This window comes from Nycticebus coucang, chromosome 9 (assembly GCF_027406575.1).
Source record: "Nycticebus coucang isolate mNycCou1 chromosome 9, mNycCou1.pri, whole genome shotgun sequence".
In the NCBI taxonomy this organism is placed as follows: domain Eukaryota; kingdom Metazoa; phylum Chordata; class Mammalia; order Primates; family Lorisidae; genus Nycticebus; species Nycticebus coucang.
In genome coordinates, this window is record NC_069788.1 from 71,901,948 (window position 1) to 71,917,678 (window position 15,731).

The 15,731-nt window shown below is 41.2% G+C and overlaps 1 protein-coding gene and 1 non-coding gene across 4 annotated transcripts in view; one reads left to right on the forward strand and one right to left on the reverse strand.

The window, feature by feature from the left end:
* DSP (desmoplakin) overlaps positions 1-15,731 on the reverse strand; it is a 48,578-nt gene that overhangs the window by 13,935 nt on the left and 18,912 nt on the right. For all 3 annotated transcript variants that reach the window (XM_053601053.1, XM_053601054.1, XM_053601055.1), the window contains exons 5-15: positions 12,357-12,485; positions 11,345-11,395; positions 9,132-9,293; positions 8,464-8,568; positions 7,531-7,626; positions 6,964-7,089; positions 6,286-6,438; positions 4,076-4,230; positions 2,822-2,948; positions 1,557-1,758; positions 1,093-1,319 (exon numbers count right to left, since the gene is read on the reverse strand). In XM_053601053.1, the coding sequence (XP_053457028.1) occupies positions 1,093-1,319; positions 1,557-1,758; positions 2,822-2,948; positions 4,076-4,230; positions 6,286-6,438; positions 6,964-7,089; positions 7,531-7,626; positions 8,464-8,568; positions 9,132-9,293; positions 11,345-11,395; positions 12,357-12,485 (1,533 nt within the window). The remainder of the gene's footprint in view (positions 1-1,092; positions 1,320-1,556; positions 1,759-2,821; positions 2,949-4,075; positions 4,231-6,285; positions 6,439-6,963; positions 7,090-7,530; positions 7,627-8,463; positions 8,569-9,131; positions 9,294-11,344; positions 11,396-12,356; positions 12,486-15,731) is intronic.
* On the forward strand, positions 3,629-3,737 carry LOC128595079 (U6 spliceosomal RNA). Its single transcript, XR_008382768.1, has one exon. It is a non-coding gene; the product is annotated as a U6 spliceosomal RNA (small nuclear RNA).

Sequence of the window (15,731 nt, forward strand, 5' to 3'; positions counted from 1 at the left end):
ATATATGTTTAGACACATACCTGCCACTGTCTTTCAATTGCCTACATTATCTGTACAGTGACATGCTATACAGGTTTATAGCTTAAGAGCAATTGGCTATATCATAGGCCATACCTAATAGCCTAGGTGTGCAGCAGGCTATACCATCCAGGTTTATATAGGTATACTCTGTGATGTTAGCATAATGACAAAGTTGCCTAATGACACATTTCTCAGAATGTATCCCTGTCACTAAGCAACATACTACTAATTTTTGCACACCCTGATCATTATAGAAGTTAATGCTATCATTGTAGCTGTATGAGTCTTATGAACAGTTAGGCCCTGTAAAAGTGCACTACATGTAAAGAATTCCAGAGAGAGTTGACATTTCACTTGTTTCTTTGGCATGGCCATATTAGCACTGAGTAAACGTGGCCCTCTTATTTTAGAATATACATACCTCAGAATATACATAGGATATACATATCTCAGAATATACATACCAGATAGAATATACGTATCTTTAGAATATACATTGCAATGCAGTGCTCAGGAGTCGTTGAACAGAAAGTATCACTGAGTTAGGAGTTGACACACCTGGGCTGCAGTCACAGCTATGTCTATGGCCTGGAGATCTTACCTTACCAACTAAATTTCTTTGTGTCAGTGTCTTATCTATAAATAATGTCACGTGTCTAGCCCATGCCATAGGCTGCTCTACATAAGAAGCCAAATCAATGTGTGTGAAAACTTTTGAGATGGACTGTAGCCTGATTGGCAACCCACAAACTTAACAGCAAAGGTGGTTTAGCCCCCAGCCTAATACCCTTGTACAAATTTAGAAACATGGGAAAGAAAAAAGGCAATCCTAGCAGAAGCCTGTCATCTTTTGAAAATTAATGTCTCTTGCCTAAAAGATTTAAACTAGACAGCTTTTTTTTTTTTTTTGCAGTTTTTGGTGAGGGCCAGGTTTGAACCCGCCACCTTCGGTATATGGGGCCGGTGCCCTACTCCTTGAGCCACAGGTGCTGCCCCAGGCAGCTTTTTTATCTGTCTGCAAATATATATACATGGAGAGAGAAGTCATGCAAAACACTAATGGACACCCACCTTGAGCTCGTTTATTTTCACTGTGATGTGGTGTGAAGACCCCTGGTCTGTTAGGAGGAGGTTTTTTAGAGACATCCTGCCCTCACAGTGCTCCATCTGCCTGCGAATCTTCTGGAGCTCCATCAGCATCCATGTTTCTTGCTTGTCATTTTCTCTGTTGGTTTCGATTACTTTATTATGGTTGACATCTTGGCAGGTACCAAGATGAGTGATTTCAGTTGTGGTTACTGGAAAAAGAAGTGAGGGCAACAAAAATCAGAATTCCTAACAAGGGGATAGGCCTCAAAAAGCATCTTTACTGAATGGAAGTATACCTATTTCCTTTGATTTGATTCTAAAGATTTAGTGTATAAATGACTTTGGATATGTATCATTCAAAGAAAGCGTTCTGAAACTAGTTTTATATAAGCCACTTTCGCATTTAAACTGCATACGTAGTTGATACAAAGATGTCCTAAGCTCACCTGTCTGGTGCTGGGGGTGGCCAGGGAGTTGAATGACCAGGGTCTGGTAATGCTTCTGGGCGTCCGTGAACTGAGACTGCATTTTCCGCTTGTCATCGTCTCCAAACATCTCTGAGCCTTGGCTATTCCTGATAAACTCTTGGTAATGTAACTCAAGATCAGATATTGTCTTCATGTAATCTTCCTGCCGCATCGTTTTCAGCTGGAAGCAAACGAGGCAGAAGTGATTTGAGACGTATATTTGCCCACACAATGTAATCCAGGAAAGCTGGCAAACAAGTGTCCCCGCTAGATGGGGCTCACGGCAATATTCACCACAGGCGACTTACGATATAAAAGGTCTGCGGGTTTAGACATTGCTCCCAAGAACCAGAACGGTAACTTGCCAATTTTTATTTTCCTATAGAATTTTTTTTTCTGCAAATGAAATATTACTCAGAACCCTCAAATATAAAGCAGAGCATAGTAAAGCAGCTCTCACTAAAAAGCTGAAAAGGTATTGGGGGACCCCAAAACCTACTTGTTCTGTGCCCCTCTCCCACTTCCATCCCTATCACTCCTAAAGAACTTTCCCAAACACACCTAGGATTCTTCAGATCCTAACTTGAAAACCACTGATTTATAGTACCTAATGCTTTGGGTGCTCTTCTAAGAATTCTATCCCATCTTTTACCCCTGTGATATCCAGTTAATCTTTTTTTTTAAAGAGTCTTATTCTGTTGCCCTGGCTTCAGTGCAGTGGCATCATTTCACTCACTGCAACCTAAAACTCGTGGGCTCAAGTGATCCTCCTGCCTCAGCCTCCTGAGTCGCTGACACTACAGATGTCTGCCACAATACCCTACTAATTTTTCTCACTCTTGCTCAGGCTGGTCTCAAACTCCTGAGCTCAAGCAATCCTCGCCTCCCACTTCGGCCTCCCAGAGTACTAGGATTATAGGCGTGAGCCACCGCATGCAGCCCAGTTAATCATTTATGACCTAACTGCTGCATCTAAGGAGAATATGACCCAGAATCATACAGGACCACATGCCTTTTCCACAGATACTTTTGCTTATCAGGTCACTTGAATTAGTATAACCTCTTTATCTCATAACTAGCCATGTGCTATTTCTTCCCATTTTCCCCACAGGATAGACTGAAATCTCTAAGGAAGGCTGAGCTGACTTATTTGATAAGATACAAAAGCATTAGCTGCACAGATAAGTCTAACTGGTGGTAATAAGCACTCCCTCTAGGCAGCCTGAGTGGTCCTGAAGACATACCTTGGCAATGGTCATGGCCCTAATCTTCTCAATGTCGATCATGCAGTAATGCCAGGACACCAGGCTCTTCATGTTGATGTACAGCTGGTTCCACAGAGCCAAGATGGCTTCATAGTACTGCTCAATCCTGGGAGGCACAAAGGGAAAACATGCTAAAGTCAGACTCTCCAACTTCATCCCAAATGGGAAACATGGGCATACTTGCACAACTGCACAAAAACCTAAAACCATCACTTAAACAGTAACTGGAATATGCATAATTTTCAAAACAGTTGACTTTTTTTTTTTTTAGAGACAGTCTCGCTCCACCGCCCTCTGTAGAGTGATGTGCTGTCACAGCTCACGGCAACCTCCAACTCCTGGGCTTAGGCGATTCTCTCGCCTCAGCCTCCAGAGTAGCTGGGACTACAAGCGCCTGCCACAACACCTGGCTATTTTTTGTTGCAGTTTGGCCGGGGCCGGGTTCAAACCCGACACCCTCAGTATATGGGGCTGGCGCCCTATCCATGGAGCCAGAGGCGCCGCCCAACAGTTGACATCTTAATGACTTGGATTCATTTATTCCCCCAAAGTACATTCTCAATTATCTACATCATTGGCTTAAATGCACACTACAATTTATTGTTGTCATCTTGTTTGCCAACAACATTTTAATTGACATTAGTCTGACGCAGGATGGCAGGTGCCTGAGACACTGACGACCACCCCAGCTTGGGTGTGAACACGTGGGAGCTCATTACGCTACTTTCTATGTTCTGTGTGGGGTTGAAGATTTTCATACTAAACGGTTTAAAAGAATCTACCATGGTGCTCACTTCAGCAGCACATATACTAAAATTGCAACAATACAGAGAAGATTAGCACAGCCTCTGTGCAAGGATGACACACAAATGCATAAAACAATCTGCAAACGAATGCTCTACCTGTTGATGAGCAAATAAATATTCATATCAAAGACATTTTACATTTGTGCCTACATATAAAATGACTGATTTACAAAGAAGGAAATAACCTTAAAACAGCACCTACAAAGTACGTGACAAGCATTATTCACCCTAACCTTCCTACATTGTCAGACATTTCTTTTTATCCTCCAATAAGGGTAGTCTCTTCCACATAAAATTATAAGAGAAAGTGAAGATGCCCTTGCCAGCTTCCTTTTTTGAGGAGGTGATCATGTGTCTGAGCTTCTCACATAAGCACTTGCCCTCTTTCTCTCCACTTGTATTCACGCCATCGCTGTTAGGAACTTACTTTCCAGAGAGGTCCACAGCCAGTGGATTTGGAGGAGGAATAATCAGCCCGACAGAGGGAACGAGCATGTCAACGCCTCCGGGGCCCGTCACATACCACTTGCTACGCTCATTGTTGTCCTTCAGGATGCACTCATCCCCCTTGTGCACGATTTTCTGTAAGGCAAGCAGTCCCACGGTTTGGCTTTATTCATAAGGACAGGTTTTTAAATTTTCTCTCAAAGGGATGAAAACGTGCACATCGTTAAAAGCTTTTATCTTATTTTTTTTCCTCCACAAATGAAGCAGATCACATACAACCCACTCATACGAATGCTCTAAATAAATAGTACATGGGAATCTAAAATGTGTACATAAAGTGAGCTATGTTTTAAGGGGAAGTGACTTTTCCAAGATAGCCTGGGAACCTACAAAATCTTTCTGTAAAGCAAAAGCTCATTCCATCAGTTTCCTATTTTTGTGCATTCATTTTTACATTTTAGACTTTACGATAAAGTGTCATTTGTCTCATTCATTTGCTCCTAAAATTTTAAATACATATTTTAAAAATTCTCCCATCAGTCTCCAGAAAATAGCTTGTAAATAAACCCCAACATCTAAAAAGCTTCTCTTCTAAACTGACTTCTTTTCTATATAGCTTCTTAAAAATGACTACCTGAGAATATGACAACTATCTTACATACTAAAATGTAACAATCTTGGTTTTTATGTATTTCAATTTCCGTTTCAACTTGCTTCTTACTTCTCCACACAAGTTCTTAACACCTTTCCACACGGTAGAATAAACCCCATTGTTTAATAAAGTTTATCTAGTCACATTTTCTATTTGTTAAACCCTACATAATTTTATAATAAAAAGCAGAGGTGTGAAAAATCATATAATTACAAAAAGTAAATTTTCTGCATAAATGCTTATATTTGCTAGCAAATATGAAAAAAATAAACTGATATGCCACTAAATTACTGCAAAAAATCTGCAAAGACATTCATTTTATGTGCAGCTTAATAGTGTCATTTCTCATTTCTTTCATCAGAAATTTAAGGATGACGCCAGGCGCAATGGCTCACACCTATAATCCTAGCACTCGAAGAGGCCAAGGCAGGTGGATCACTTGAGCTCAGGAGTTTGAGACCAGCCTGAGCAAGAAGAAGCCCCATCTCTACTAAAAATAGAAAAATTAGCCAGGTGTTGTAGCAGGTGCCTATAGTCCCAGCTACTCAGCCACAGAAGGCTGAAAGCAGGAGGATCACTTGAGTCCAGAAGTTTGAGGTTGCTATGAGCTATGATGGCATAGCACTCTAGCCAGAGCAACAGAATGAGACTCTGTCTCAAAAAAACAAACAAACAAAAAAAGAAATTTAAAGAAAAGAGTGATCACAGATAAATACGTTTTATTTTCTTTTTTCTTTTTTTATTATTATTTTCTTTTTGTAGAGACAGAGTCTCACTCTACCACCCTCAGTAGAGTGCCATGACGTCACACGGCTCACAGGAACCTCCGGCTCTCGGGCCTACACCATTCTCTTGCCTCAGCCTCCCGAGTAGCTGGGACTACAGGCGCCCACCACAACGCCCTGCTGTGTTGTTGCAGTTTGGCCGGGGCCGGGTCTGAACCTGCCACCCTCGGTATATGGGGCCAGCACCCTATTCACTGAGTCACAGGCACCGCCTTTTATTTTTCTTTTTTTGAGACAGAGTCTCACTAGGTCTCCCTGGGTAAAGTGCTGTGACATCACAGCTCACAGCAACCTCTAACTCTTGGGCTCAAGCAATTCTCTTGCCTCAGCCTCCCAAGTAGCTGGGACTACAGGCGCCCACCTATTTTTTGGTTGCAGTTGTCATTGTTGTTTGGCAGGTCTAGGCTGGGATTGAACTTGCCAGCTCCGGTGTATGTGACTGGCGCCCTAGCTGCTGAGCTATAGGTGCCAAGCCAGATAAATACGTTTTAAATACTAGAAGAAGTATTAAGCTCTAAATAGAATTTTTTTTCAGTTCTAAAAATAACTATTGTCCTAACTATTGACAACAATCATATGATTCAGAATAGAACTCTAAATTTGTTCAACAGCTTGCTGCTTTATACAGAAAAGACAAGACACTGGCTGTGGTGACTATTAAAACCTAGATTAAAGTCTGCTCTCTTGATTAACAAAAATCCAATGTAAAGAAAGGGAAAACTTTTGTACCATTCTAAATGACTGAATACACACCTGGTCTTGTTTATAGTCACAGAGAGCCCTGAGAATAATAGGTTTATTGCTTCTGTAGTCTGGGTTGCGTGGTTTCAGCTGTACAATCTTCTTGGACTTGTTTACCAAATTCTGCACCTGACGCTTGTATTCAAGGATTTTCTCTCGTTCTTTCTGCAATTGCAAATAAAATCATACTTTAACATCAACACTCTGTGAATTTTAGAGATCTTCAAATAGCATTAATGTGGCCACTATGACATTACAAATTATCCATAAATATCACTGTAGTTACATTAGCTGTAAAAAGCCACAAATTCGTCAGCAGGAAACATGAGAACCTTCATAACAGGACTCTCCAGAAGCTACACAGCCATGAATTAAATGGACAGGAAAAGAATATCCTGTGTGACAAACTATGCTTTCCCTAAGGAATCACCATGGTAAGTAATCAGTATTCTCTATGTTTTGTGCCAAGTGAATTACCCAGACACTAACAGTAATTCTCAGTAGTAGTTGAGTAGTAGAATGCCAAGAAATACCCTGGGAGAAAAGCCACTGAAAGAGGAAGAAAACATTTGCTTGGGCTCTGGGTGTACTTGTACAAAAATACCCATCAGCAGCATGCGCTGCATGCAGGGGGTGCATTTTATCTCCGCCCCAGGTACAGCTACTGAAGTTCCAAGGTGGAGATACTACCTCCAGCTCCTTGATCTGTTCCAGCAGGTGCTGCAGGGGCATGTTCTTGTCGCAGGGGTACTTCTTCCTGATGGAGTCTTGAAGCCCCTTCAGGTATGCTTCAGTTGACTGGGCCTCTTCAAAAAACTGTGAAGGATGAGAGTGTTCCCATGCCAATGAAAAACACTTCAAAAAGCAATTTCACCAAGTAGTTCTGTTTCAAGGACTATCATCCCTAAGCCCCTCTCTTTGCTAGGTGGCTAAAGCAAAGGCAAGAGCATAAACTATTTACGTATGTAACTATCTGAGTGACTAGTGGCCAGGTTAGAAATGTCTGCACCTCTACACCAAAAACCAGTAAAGAGGATTTATGCAGCATTTTCAAGATTATTCTCAGTGCTTTTAAAAACATACTCAAAAGGGCGGCGCCTGTGGCTCAAGGAGTAGGGCGCCGGTCCCATATGCCGGAGGTGGCGGGTTCAACCCCAGCCCCGGCCAAAAAAAATCACAAAAAAAAAAAAAAACCATACTAAAAAAATTAGGTATTATAACATAGAAGATAATGAAATGATTACTAAGTATAAAAACCTGAAAGTAGGCAGCATTTTCTTTGAGATGAACATCAATGCATTTGGTGATCTGAAGAATCCAACTCCACTGTGTCTGCAGAGTATCCATATAGGCCTGAAATGAGAAAGTGTCTGTTGTCTTAGTCCCACTCAGCCACAGAGATGCATACATTCCTTCAGACATACGTGACTAGGAAGAAAAGTTAAGAAATAGTTTTTATCTAATTTTAAGTCCAGCAAACGCTTTTCATTCTCAATTACAAAGAGAATGTCCCACCAGAGAACTGTTCATATGATCGAAATGAAATTTTAAAATCAGTCTCTTAAATACATACTCCTAAGAGTATTAGTCAAAATATTTATTATCCAAGTAGCCGGGCTACTGACCAATCAGAACAGACATGAGGGATAGCCCTGGAGCAGGGTCCCTCTGCAGCATGAAGCCCTGTCCTTGAACAGTTGCTGCACCATGGCACAGGCTGAGGCATTCACGTGAAGGGCTTGGTAGGCTTGAAGCATGATTCTTACCAACTAGGGCCATATCAGTGTCACCAACTAGAGTCAGCTGTGAGCATGGCCCACAGATAGCAGCCTAGGGCAGAGGATCAGCAAACTGCAGCCTGAGGGCCACGTTTGGCCCATTTCCTGAATTTGTAAACAAAGTTTTATTGGAACACAGCCATATTCATTCATTAACATATTGTCTGTGGCTGCTTCTGCATTACAATGGCATAGTTACATAATTATGACAGAGACCAAATGGCCCACAAGTACAAAACATTGATAACCTAGTGCTTTTCTACGAAAGTTTGCCAACCCCTGGCCTAGGGTATTAATCCCAAAATAGAAAATAAAGTTAGTATAGCTTTATCATGAATAAGAATCATTCATTTGTATAGTCTTTATAAAAAGTTTCCCTTTTTTGTTCCTAACATAACATCTGGAAGCCTACCTCAATTTTGTCTGAAGCTGGATGCTGATTGAGGACAAGTTGGTCACATTCTTGCTTTAGCTTATTGAGTTCTTTTTCCTTAACTTCCAGTTCACTCATGCGTATCTGTGAATGGAAAAATCAAGCAAGCAATCACTTAGAGCAAGTCACCGGTAAGCTTCCTTCACTCCCACGGTAGTTAAAGGAAGTTAAATACAAAGCTGCATTTTGAAAAGGAACAATGCCAAAGAATCATGTTCTGTTTTCCTCAACAATTATAGAATTTTTAAGGCTGGAATGGATGTTTGATTTAGGACAGAATGTGGCTGAGGTCAGACCAGTGACATGGCTTGTCCAAGGTCACACAGTAAGAGAGGCAAAGCTATGACTGATGTGGAGGTTTTCTGATCCAGGGTTTCAATCCACCCTACTAGAGTGCTACACACACCCTGGGTTATCAGAATGAACCAATTCTTATCCCATCTAAACAAAGCACTGGCTTCCAGGCCATTAAACATGTATTACCCCTCTTCACTCTCTGGAAAGTGTTCAGAAAAGGTTTTCCAGGATCAATTCACTGAGTTACAAAGAGCTGATTAAGTTATTGAAAAGGCCACTCATTTCCCCCCTTATATCCCTCCAAGACAAGCATCTGCACCATCTGTACAACTACACGGCGGGGAGCTTACGGAGAAGGCCTCCTGCTTCTGGGCGATGTTGGTGTTCCTGTCACTCCAGTCGTACAGCAGCTCCTCCTCCTCGCAGTCGTTGATCCACATGATCTCCCGGGACGTGGCCTGGATGATGTTCTGCAGCTGCCGCAGGTGATCCATTCTCTCAAAGGACGCTTTCTGCACAGGAAGTTCAAGAGCAGTGTTAGAACCTCAATACACAGGTGAATGTCAATCTGTGCAGATCTTATAAATTAACCCCCAGGATCCCTTTTACAAAACAAAACAACAAAAATCACAAAAAATAGGAAAGGCTCAGTGCCTGTAGCTTGCCGTAACAGTGGTTACGGCACCAGCCAAATACACAGAAGGTGGAGGGTTCGAACCAAGCCTGCGCCAGCCAAACAACAACTAAACAATTGCAACAAAAAATAGCCAGTGTTGTGGCCGGCACCTGTAGTCCCAGCTACTTGGGAGGATGAGGCAAGAGAATCACTTAAGCCCAAGAGTTTGAGGTTGCTGTGAGCTGTGACACCACCGCACTCTACTGAGGGCAACATAGTGAGACTTGGTCTCAAAAAAAATAGGAAAAATGTTAATGGTGTGTATTCACTGACCACCTGGTATGGGAAAAAAGTCCATCCAAATTTGCAGTTAACAAGACAGCAATCTTAGGTCGGGGCCCATAGCTCAGTGGGTAGGACACCCACCACATACAATGAGGCTGGCAGGTTCCAACCCAGCCCGGCCAGCTAAAACAACAATAACAACTGCAACAACAACAACAACAAAAAAAAATAGCCAAGCATTGTGGTGGGTGTCTGTAATCCCACTACCTGGGAGTCTGAGGCAAGAGAATCACTTAAGCCCAAGAGTTTGAGGTTGCTGTGAGCTGTGACACCATAGTACTCTACCCAGGGCAACAGCTTAAGACTCTGTCTCAAAAAAAAAAAAAAGGCAGTAATCTTAGATTCAGTGAAACCGCTTATTTCCAAAGGATTATGAATCATTTACTGATGTTTGGGTTCAATAATTAGCGTTTTTAAATATGTTTTTAAATCCTTCTTTTTTTTTTTTTTTTTAAGATAGAGTCTCACTATGTTGCCCTGGCTAGAATGCTATCGCATCAAACCTCACAGCAACCTCAAACTCCTAGGCTCAAGTGTTCCTCTTGCCTCAGCCTCCTGAGTAGCTGGGACTATAGGTGCCCACCACAATGACCGGTTAATTTTTCTATTTTTAGTAGAGATGGCCGGGGAGAGGCAGAGGGAAGGGGGTCTCGATCTTGCTCAGGGTGATCTCGAACTCCTGAGCTCAAGCAATCCTTCCACCTGGACCCCACAAAGTGCTAGGACTATAGGCGTTAGCCACTGCACCTGGCCTTAAGTTCTTCTAAATAAGGTCTTCTTCTAACCTTTTAACTTTTCATTGATATAATCATAGTACATATTTTTGGGATATATGTGGTATTTTGATATATGTATACAATGTGCAATAATCAAACCAGGGTAACTGGGATATCTAGCACCTCTAACATTTATCTTTGCCCTGTGCTTATCCTCTCTTCTGGCTATTTTGAAATATACAATAAATTATTGCTAACTATAACTTCCCAATTGTACAATCAAATACTAGAATGTATTCCTTCTATCCAACTGTATTTTTGTACCCATCAATAATTAGTTTTAACTATGAAAGGGAAAATGAACCCTTAGATAAATCCTGTCCTACCTTTCTCTTCCTCTACAAATTAAGTGTGCACCAGTCACACCCCCATCCTAATAGGAAAATTGCTGTCACCACTAGCCATTTTATATACAAAAGTCTCACTATCAACAAAGAAATATTGAAAAAAATGAAGACAGGGTGACACAAGTAGGCAGAAGAATGGAAACCTCTCTTCTAATTATGAATCAAGTAATTGATAGAGTCTACCACAAAATAGTAAAGACTGTCTGGTAGACCTCACTGGGGGAGAGTAAGTTTTATTTTTGCATATACTTCATAAAAAAGATCACAATTCACAGCGGCAAAGATTTATTGCTTTAACTGCTAGTATTTAACAAGGGTCACTTATGTGACACCACTTTAAAATAGAACACGTAAGCACACTTTCCAGGGTCCTTATGCCAAGCAGGTGCCTCACCCCCAGGAGGTGCTTGGTATTTATGGAACTGAATTGAATTGAAAACAATGGAGCCTTTGTGCCCTTCAGAAATAAGCCAACTTACCAGCAGGTTTTCATATTCTTCCTCCAACTGGTAGATTGCTGACTTCTCACGCTAGAAAATGAGAAAAAGCGGGTCATTCTTTAATTGCTCTTGCAGATATGTATAGCAGGAACAGCTCTTCTAAACCTCCTTTTGGTCAGATACCAGCCTCAAATCTCTAAGTAGAAAGAAGTATTTCCTCTATGAAATCTTTCACCCCCGGGGAACCTTTTCACAGGCCCTTTCAAGGCAAACCCTCACTGGTTTGGTAATGCCAGCTCCACAACAGAAAGGTTTGAACACAGTCACTTAAAGATTCACTTGTTACATTTTCTTAAAGTTTGAAAATATGATTTAGGATTCACTAAATGTTAGAGAAATCAGGAAGAAAGTTGGTCAGATACTCAGGTGGACCACCCTCCACCCCACCCCCAAAGAAAAGGTGCCAGAGGAAGAAGAGTGAGTAGCTTTGGTTCAAGTAAAAAAAGTTAGGGATTTAAAAGTGTCAGGCTCTGGGATGAAACCAAGCACTTAAGATCAGGTTAATACTTTATGCTATAATTCTCAATCCAGCTTTGAGTCTGCTTTTGTCAGCACACTAGGGGTGTCGGGATGAGACACGATTTCTTTCGGTAGAAACACATTTTAATTACAACCTAGGAAAGATTCACTAACAACACAGATACAGTATGTGATTGTGTCGCATTTTCTCTATCAGAAGGTATGCTCTGCTTTCTGCAGAAAGGAACTACCACCTCCAAAGATATTTATTTATAAACTGCAAACAAATGAGTGTGTGCACACCCTTGGCCTTCTGTTTAACTCCTCAAGGGTTAACACTGTCCTTTGGAGGGCCATCCAATTCCATTTACCCACTTATAAAATGGAATTTTAAAAAATTTCCAGTCTCTTAGGGAAGAAATAGTAGCCTAATAGTCAGACCAAATTGCCCAGGATTTAAATGTAACTAAATTGTAATCACACAGTCCCTCAGTATGCTTTTCTAACTCTAAGATGAAACACTGGAAGGTACCAGGTCAGCTTTGATTTTGTCCAGTTGCCAGCGATAGTCTCCAATGGCATTGTGGATGCCCCTGTGGCTGTTGATGTGCTGCTCCACTGAGGCGAGGTCCACACCCCAGGCCACCAGGTCCATCTGTGCCTGCAGAGGGACAGGAAGAGAGAGGCATCCTTCATTTTCATGACTTTGCATCTGATTCATCTATGTAAACATCAGGGGTCAAAGCGCAAAGGAACTAACCTAAGATCATATCATAAAGATCATAAAAATCAGATCATAAAGAAAAGAAAAACCTATGTGTGTATGTGCAAGCAAGCATACATATAGACGTGTGTGCACACAAGTGTATAAAGATTTAATAAAATGCACACAGACATTTCTGTATTCAATCATTTTAAAATGTGCATCAAAAATCATTAAACACAATCATGCACTGCTTCTCAAGCCAAATAGCTAACCTGAAATTATTTCTCAATGTTTATTTCTTTACACTGTTTTCATAAATGTAATTTGGGGGTCTTTTATCTTTTTTTTTTAATGAAATCATAGCTGTGTACATTAATGTGATCATGGGGCACCATACACTAGTTTCATAGACCGTTTGACACATTTTTTTTTTATTTTAAATTATTATTTTTTATTCTTTCAAAGTATTATGGGGTATAGATGTCTTTGGTTACATGGATGGCTTTTACTATGCCTAAGTCAGGGCTGTCAGTGTGTCCAATCACCCCGACAGTGGTCACTGCACCTGTCAGGTGGGTTTTCACCCATCCCCCCCGGCTTAATTCTACCTTGAGACTGTTTATTCAACAAGTATCTCTTGTCCATCACATCCATTCAGCTGCCAAGTTCTATAGGTTCTCCCCTAAAATTCCTTCCTTTTTTCCTTCCGTCAACCAATAAATCGTTTGACACATTTTCATCACACTGGTTAAGATAGCCTTCCTGGCATTTTCTTAGTTATTGTGTTAAGACATTTACATTCCACATTTACTAAGTTTCACATATACCCTTGTAAGATGCACCGCATTTTGGGGGTCTTTTAAATCCAGCATTTCCCTTTCTCTTTCTGGGTACAACATTCTCTATGACCCATTTCAAAGGAAAGTTACTAAACACATACTCAAGGTCTTAATTAATGTTTGCAGTATTAAGATTGTGATCTATATTAGCTTTTTAAAAAATTAAATCTGACTACATTTATTTGAGTCTCAGATTTAAGAAGCCCCCATAGTAAGAATCAAACATATCATTCCCCAAATTTCACTCTGGAGCAAGTCTATTACCTCATCCCTGTTTTGCATGAGTACATGTAAATTTCCAAATCACCTGGGTCATCTCTTGGACATGCCAAGGGCAAACATTCCAGCTGGGGATTGCAACAAGAACATAATACACATTGTTCCAAGCCACGTCCATGTTCTAAGATACTTGGCAAGGCTCCAGAAAGCGGAGCCATTTTAGAGTCAGATAACTGATGGTTACCCGGGACTTTGGCCTTCCTTTTCTGTAGGTGTCTCAGATTTAAAAGAGAAACAGCCAGTTGTGCGTCCTGGGAAGTGAGCAAGATGACCAGGCTGCAGTCACGCCTCTCATTACCAGCCAGGTGTATAGTATCTGACTCGTCCATCAGCAAACACAAGTCAGGGAGACAAAACAAATCCTGGCAGAGGAGATGAGTGTCAGCCTCCCGACTGTGCTGCTGGGCAGCAGTGCCCTTATCAGCAGGCCCTGCCGTTTGGTCTCTAGGGAGGGAGGTAAAGAATGCAGGCCATAAATGGGGGAAGAAGGGATAAGAGAAAAGGAGCCAGAGAAAATCCCAGCGCAAACCTGCAATAAGCAACCTAACAGCTTTTAGTTTGTCGGAGACCACGAGGGCCACCTGCCTGCTCTGCAAAGCACTGCACATCCATTACTTCTGTTAGAAAATGACATAAAACTTAGTTCAAGTAACAATGCCTCTTTCCAAACTTTAAAAATATTGGACCTATGCTACAAAGTATTGTTTAAAAAGCCATGCCCAATATGAACACAGAAAATGACCAATTATGGGCTATTTTATTAGATATAACTGTCATACTGACTAAGGACACTTCAGGGAATATGTTTCATAACTAGTTTGGTTCCAAGGATATTCTGCCCATCATAAGGGATGGTGAAAGTGTAGTGCAAACCCTATGACAGGGGTCCTCAAACTGCGGCCCGGGGGCCACATGAGGCGGTGTGATTGTATTTGTTCCCATTTTGTTTTTTTACTTCAAAATAAGATATGTGCTGTGTGCATAGGAATTTGGTCATAGTGTTTTTTTTTAAACTATAGGCCGGCCCTCCAATGGTCTGAGGGACAGTGAACTGGCCCCCTGTTTAAAAAGTTTGAGGATGCCTGCTGAAGTCTGCCAGGTCCTCCTTTGACTGCTCCACTCCACAGGGGCTGGAGAACCATCTCTCTCCCACCCCAACTAAACGAGATTTTACTGCAGCTCTCACAGAACCATTAATCGCACACTGATCTAGATTGAAATGTGGCATTTGGGTGTATGTATTTTGTTTTCTTCAGTAACACTCATTTTTAGAACTATGGAAAACAATTTTTGAGCCTTCAATTTCTGGCACAATGCCAATATTCATGAAATCCTCAAACAATGTGTGTTCACAGATTTAGAAGGGAAATTTGAAAACACACAAATATGTTTGTATTTAGGTTTCTGGGGTTCTAACTGACCTTTCCCCTCTGTAAATCCCACCTTCTATATTTACAGCGTTTTTAATTAAGTGTGAGAAAAAGTTGAAAGAATGAGTGAGTAAATGAACGGACATTGCAAAATTCCTCACCGCCTAGGCAAGAACACACCTCAAAATTTGGAAGTAGTTGAGACATTTTAGAACCACTGCCAACAACGAATCAAATGAACCTTTCTCACAACCACAACTACCCTGGGTAACAGTCAATCTCTCCATAACTTATCACGCTAACATATCCACCTTCTCAAGGGAATGATGGTTCATTAGTAGGTTTTCATTATTAAACTTCCATCTATGTGATTATGGCATATTTCTACTGCCACCTGTTCATTATGGAGCATTAATTACTACATAAAACAACAAAACAATAATTAGCATTGAAACATGCTTTGTAGAAACTCCAGTGCTAGGGAAAGGATCAGCACATACTTCTGCCATTACTTTACTTCATTCCCACACCGGTGACATGATGGTTGCACAACTGACACTTCAGAAGTATAAGGTAAGCGACCAGAGAGCCCAAACCAGAATATCCAGTTTTACCGTTTCCACTCCTCCAGTTTGTTCACTTTTAAATGAACCACCACAACTTGGGTGCTTTTTTTCCCAGTACTTATCAGTAACACGGATGAGGTCAGTTGT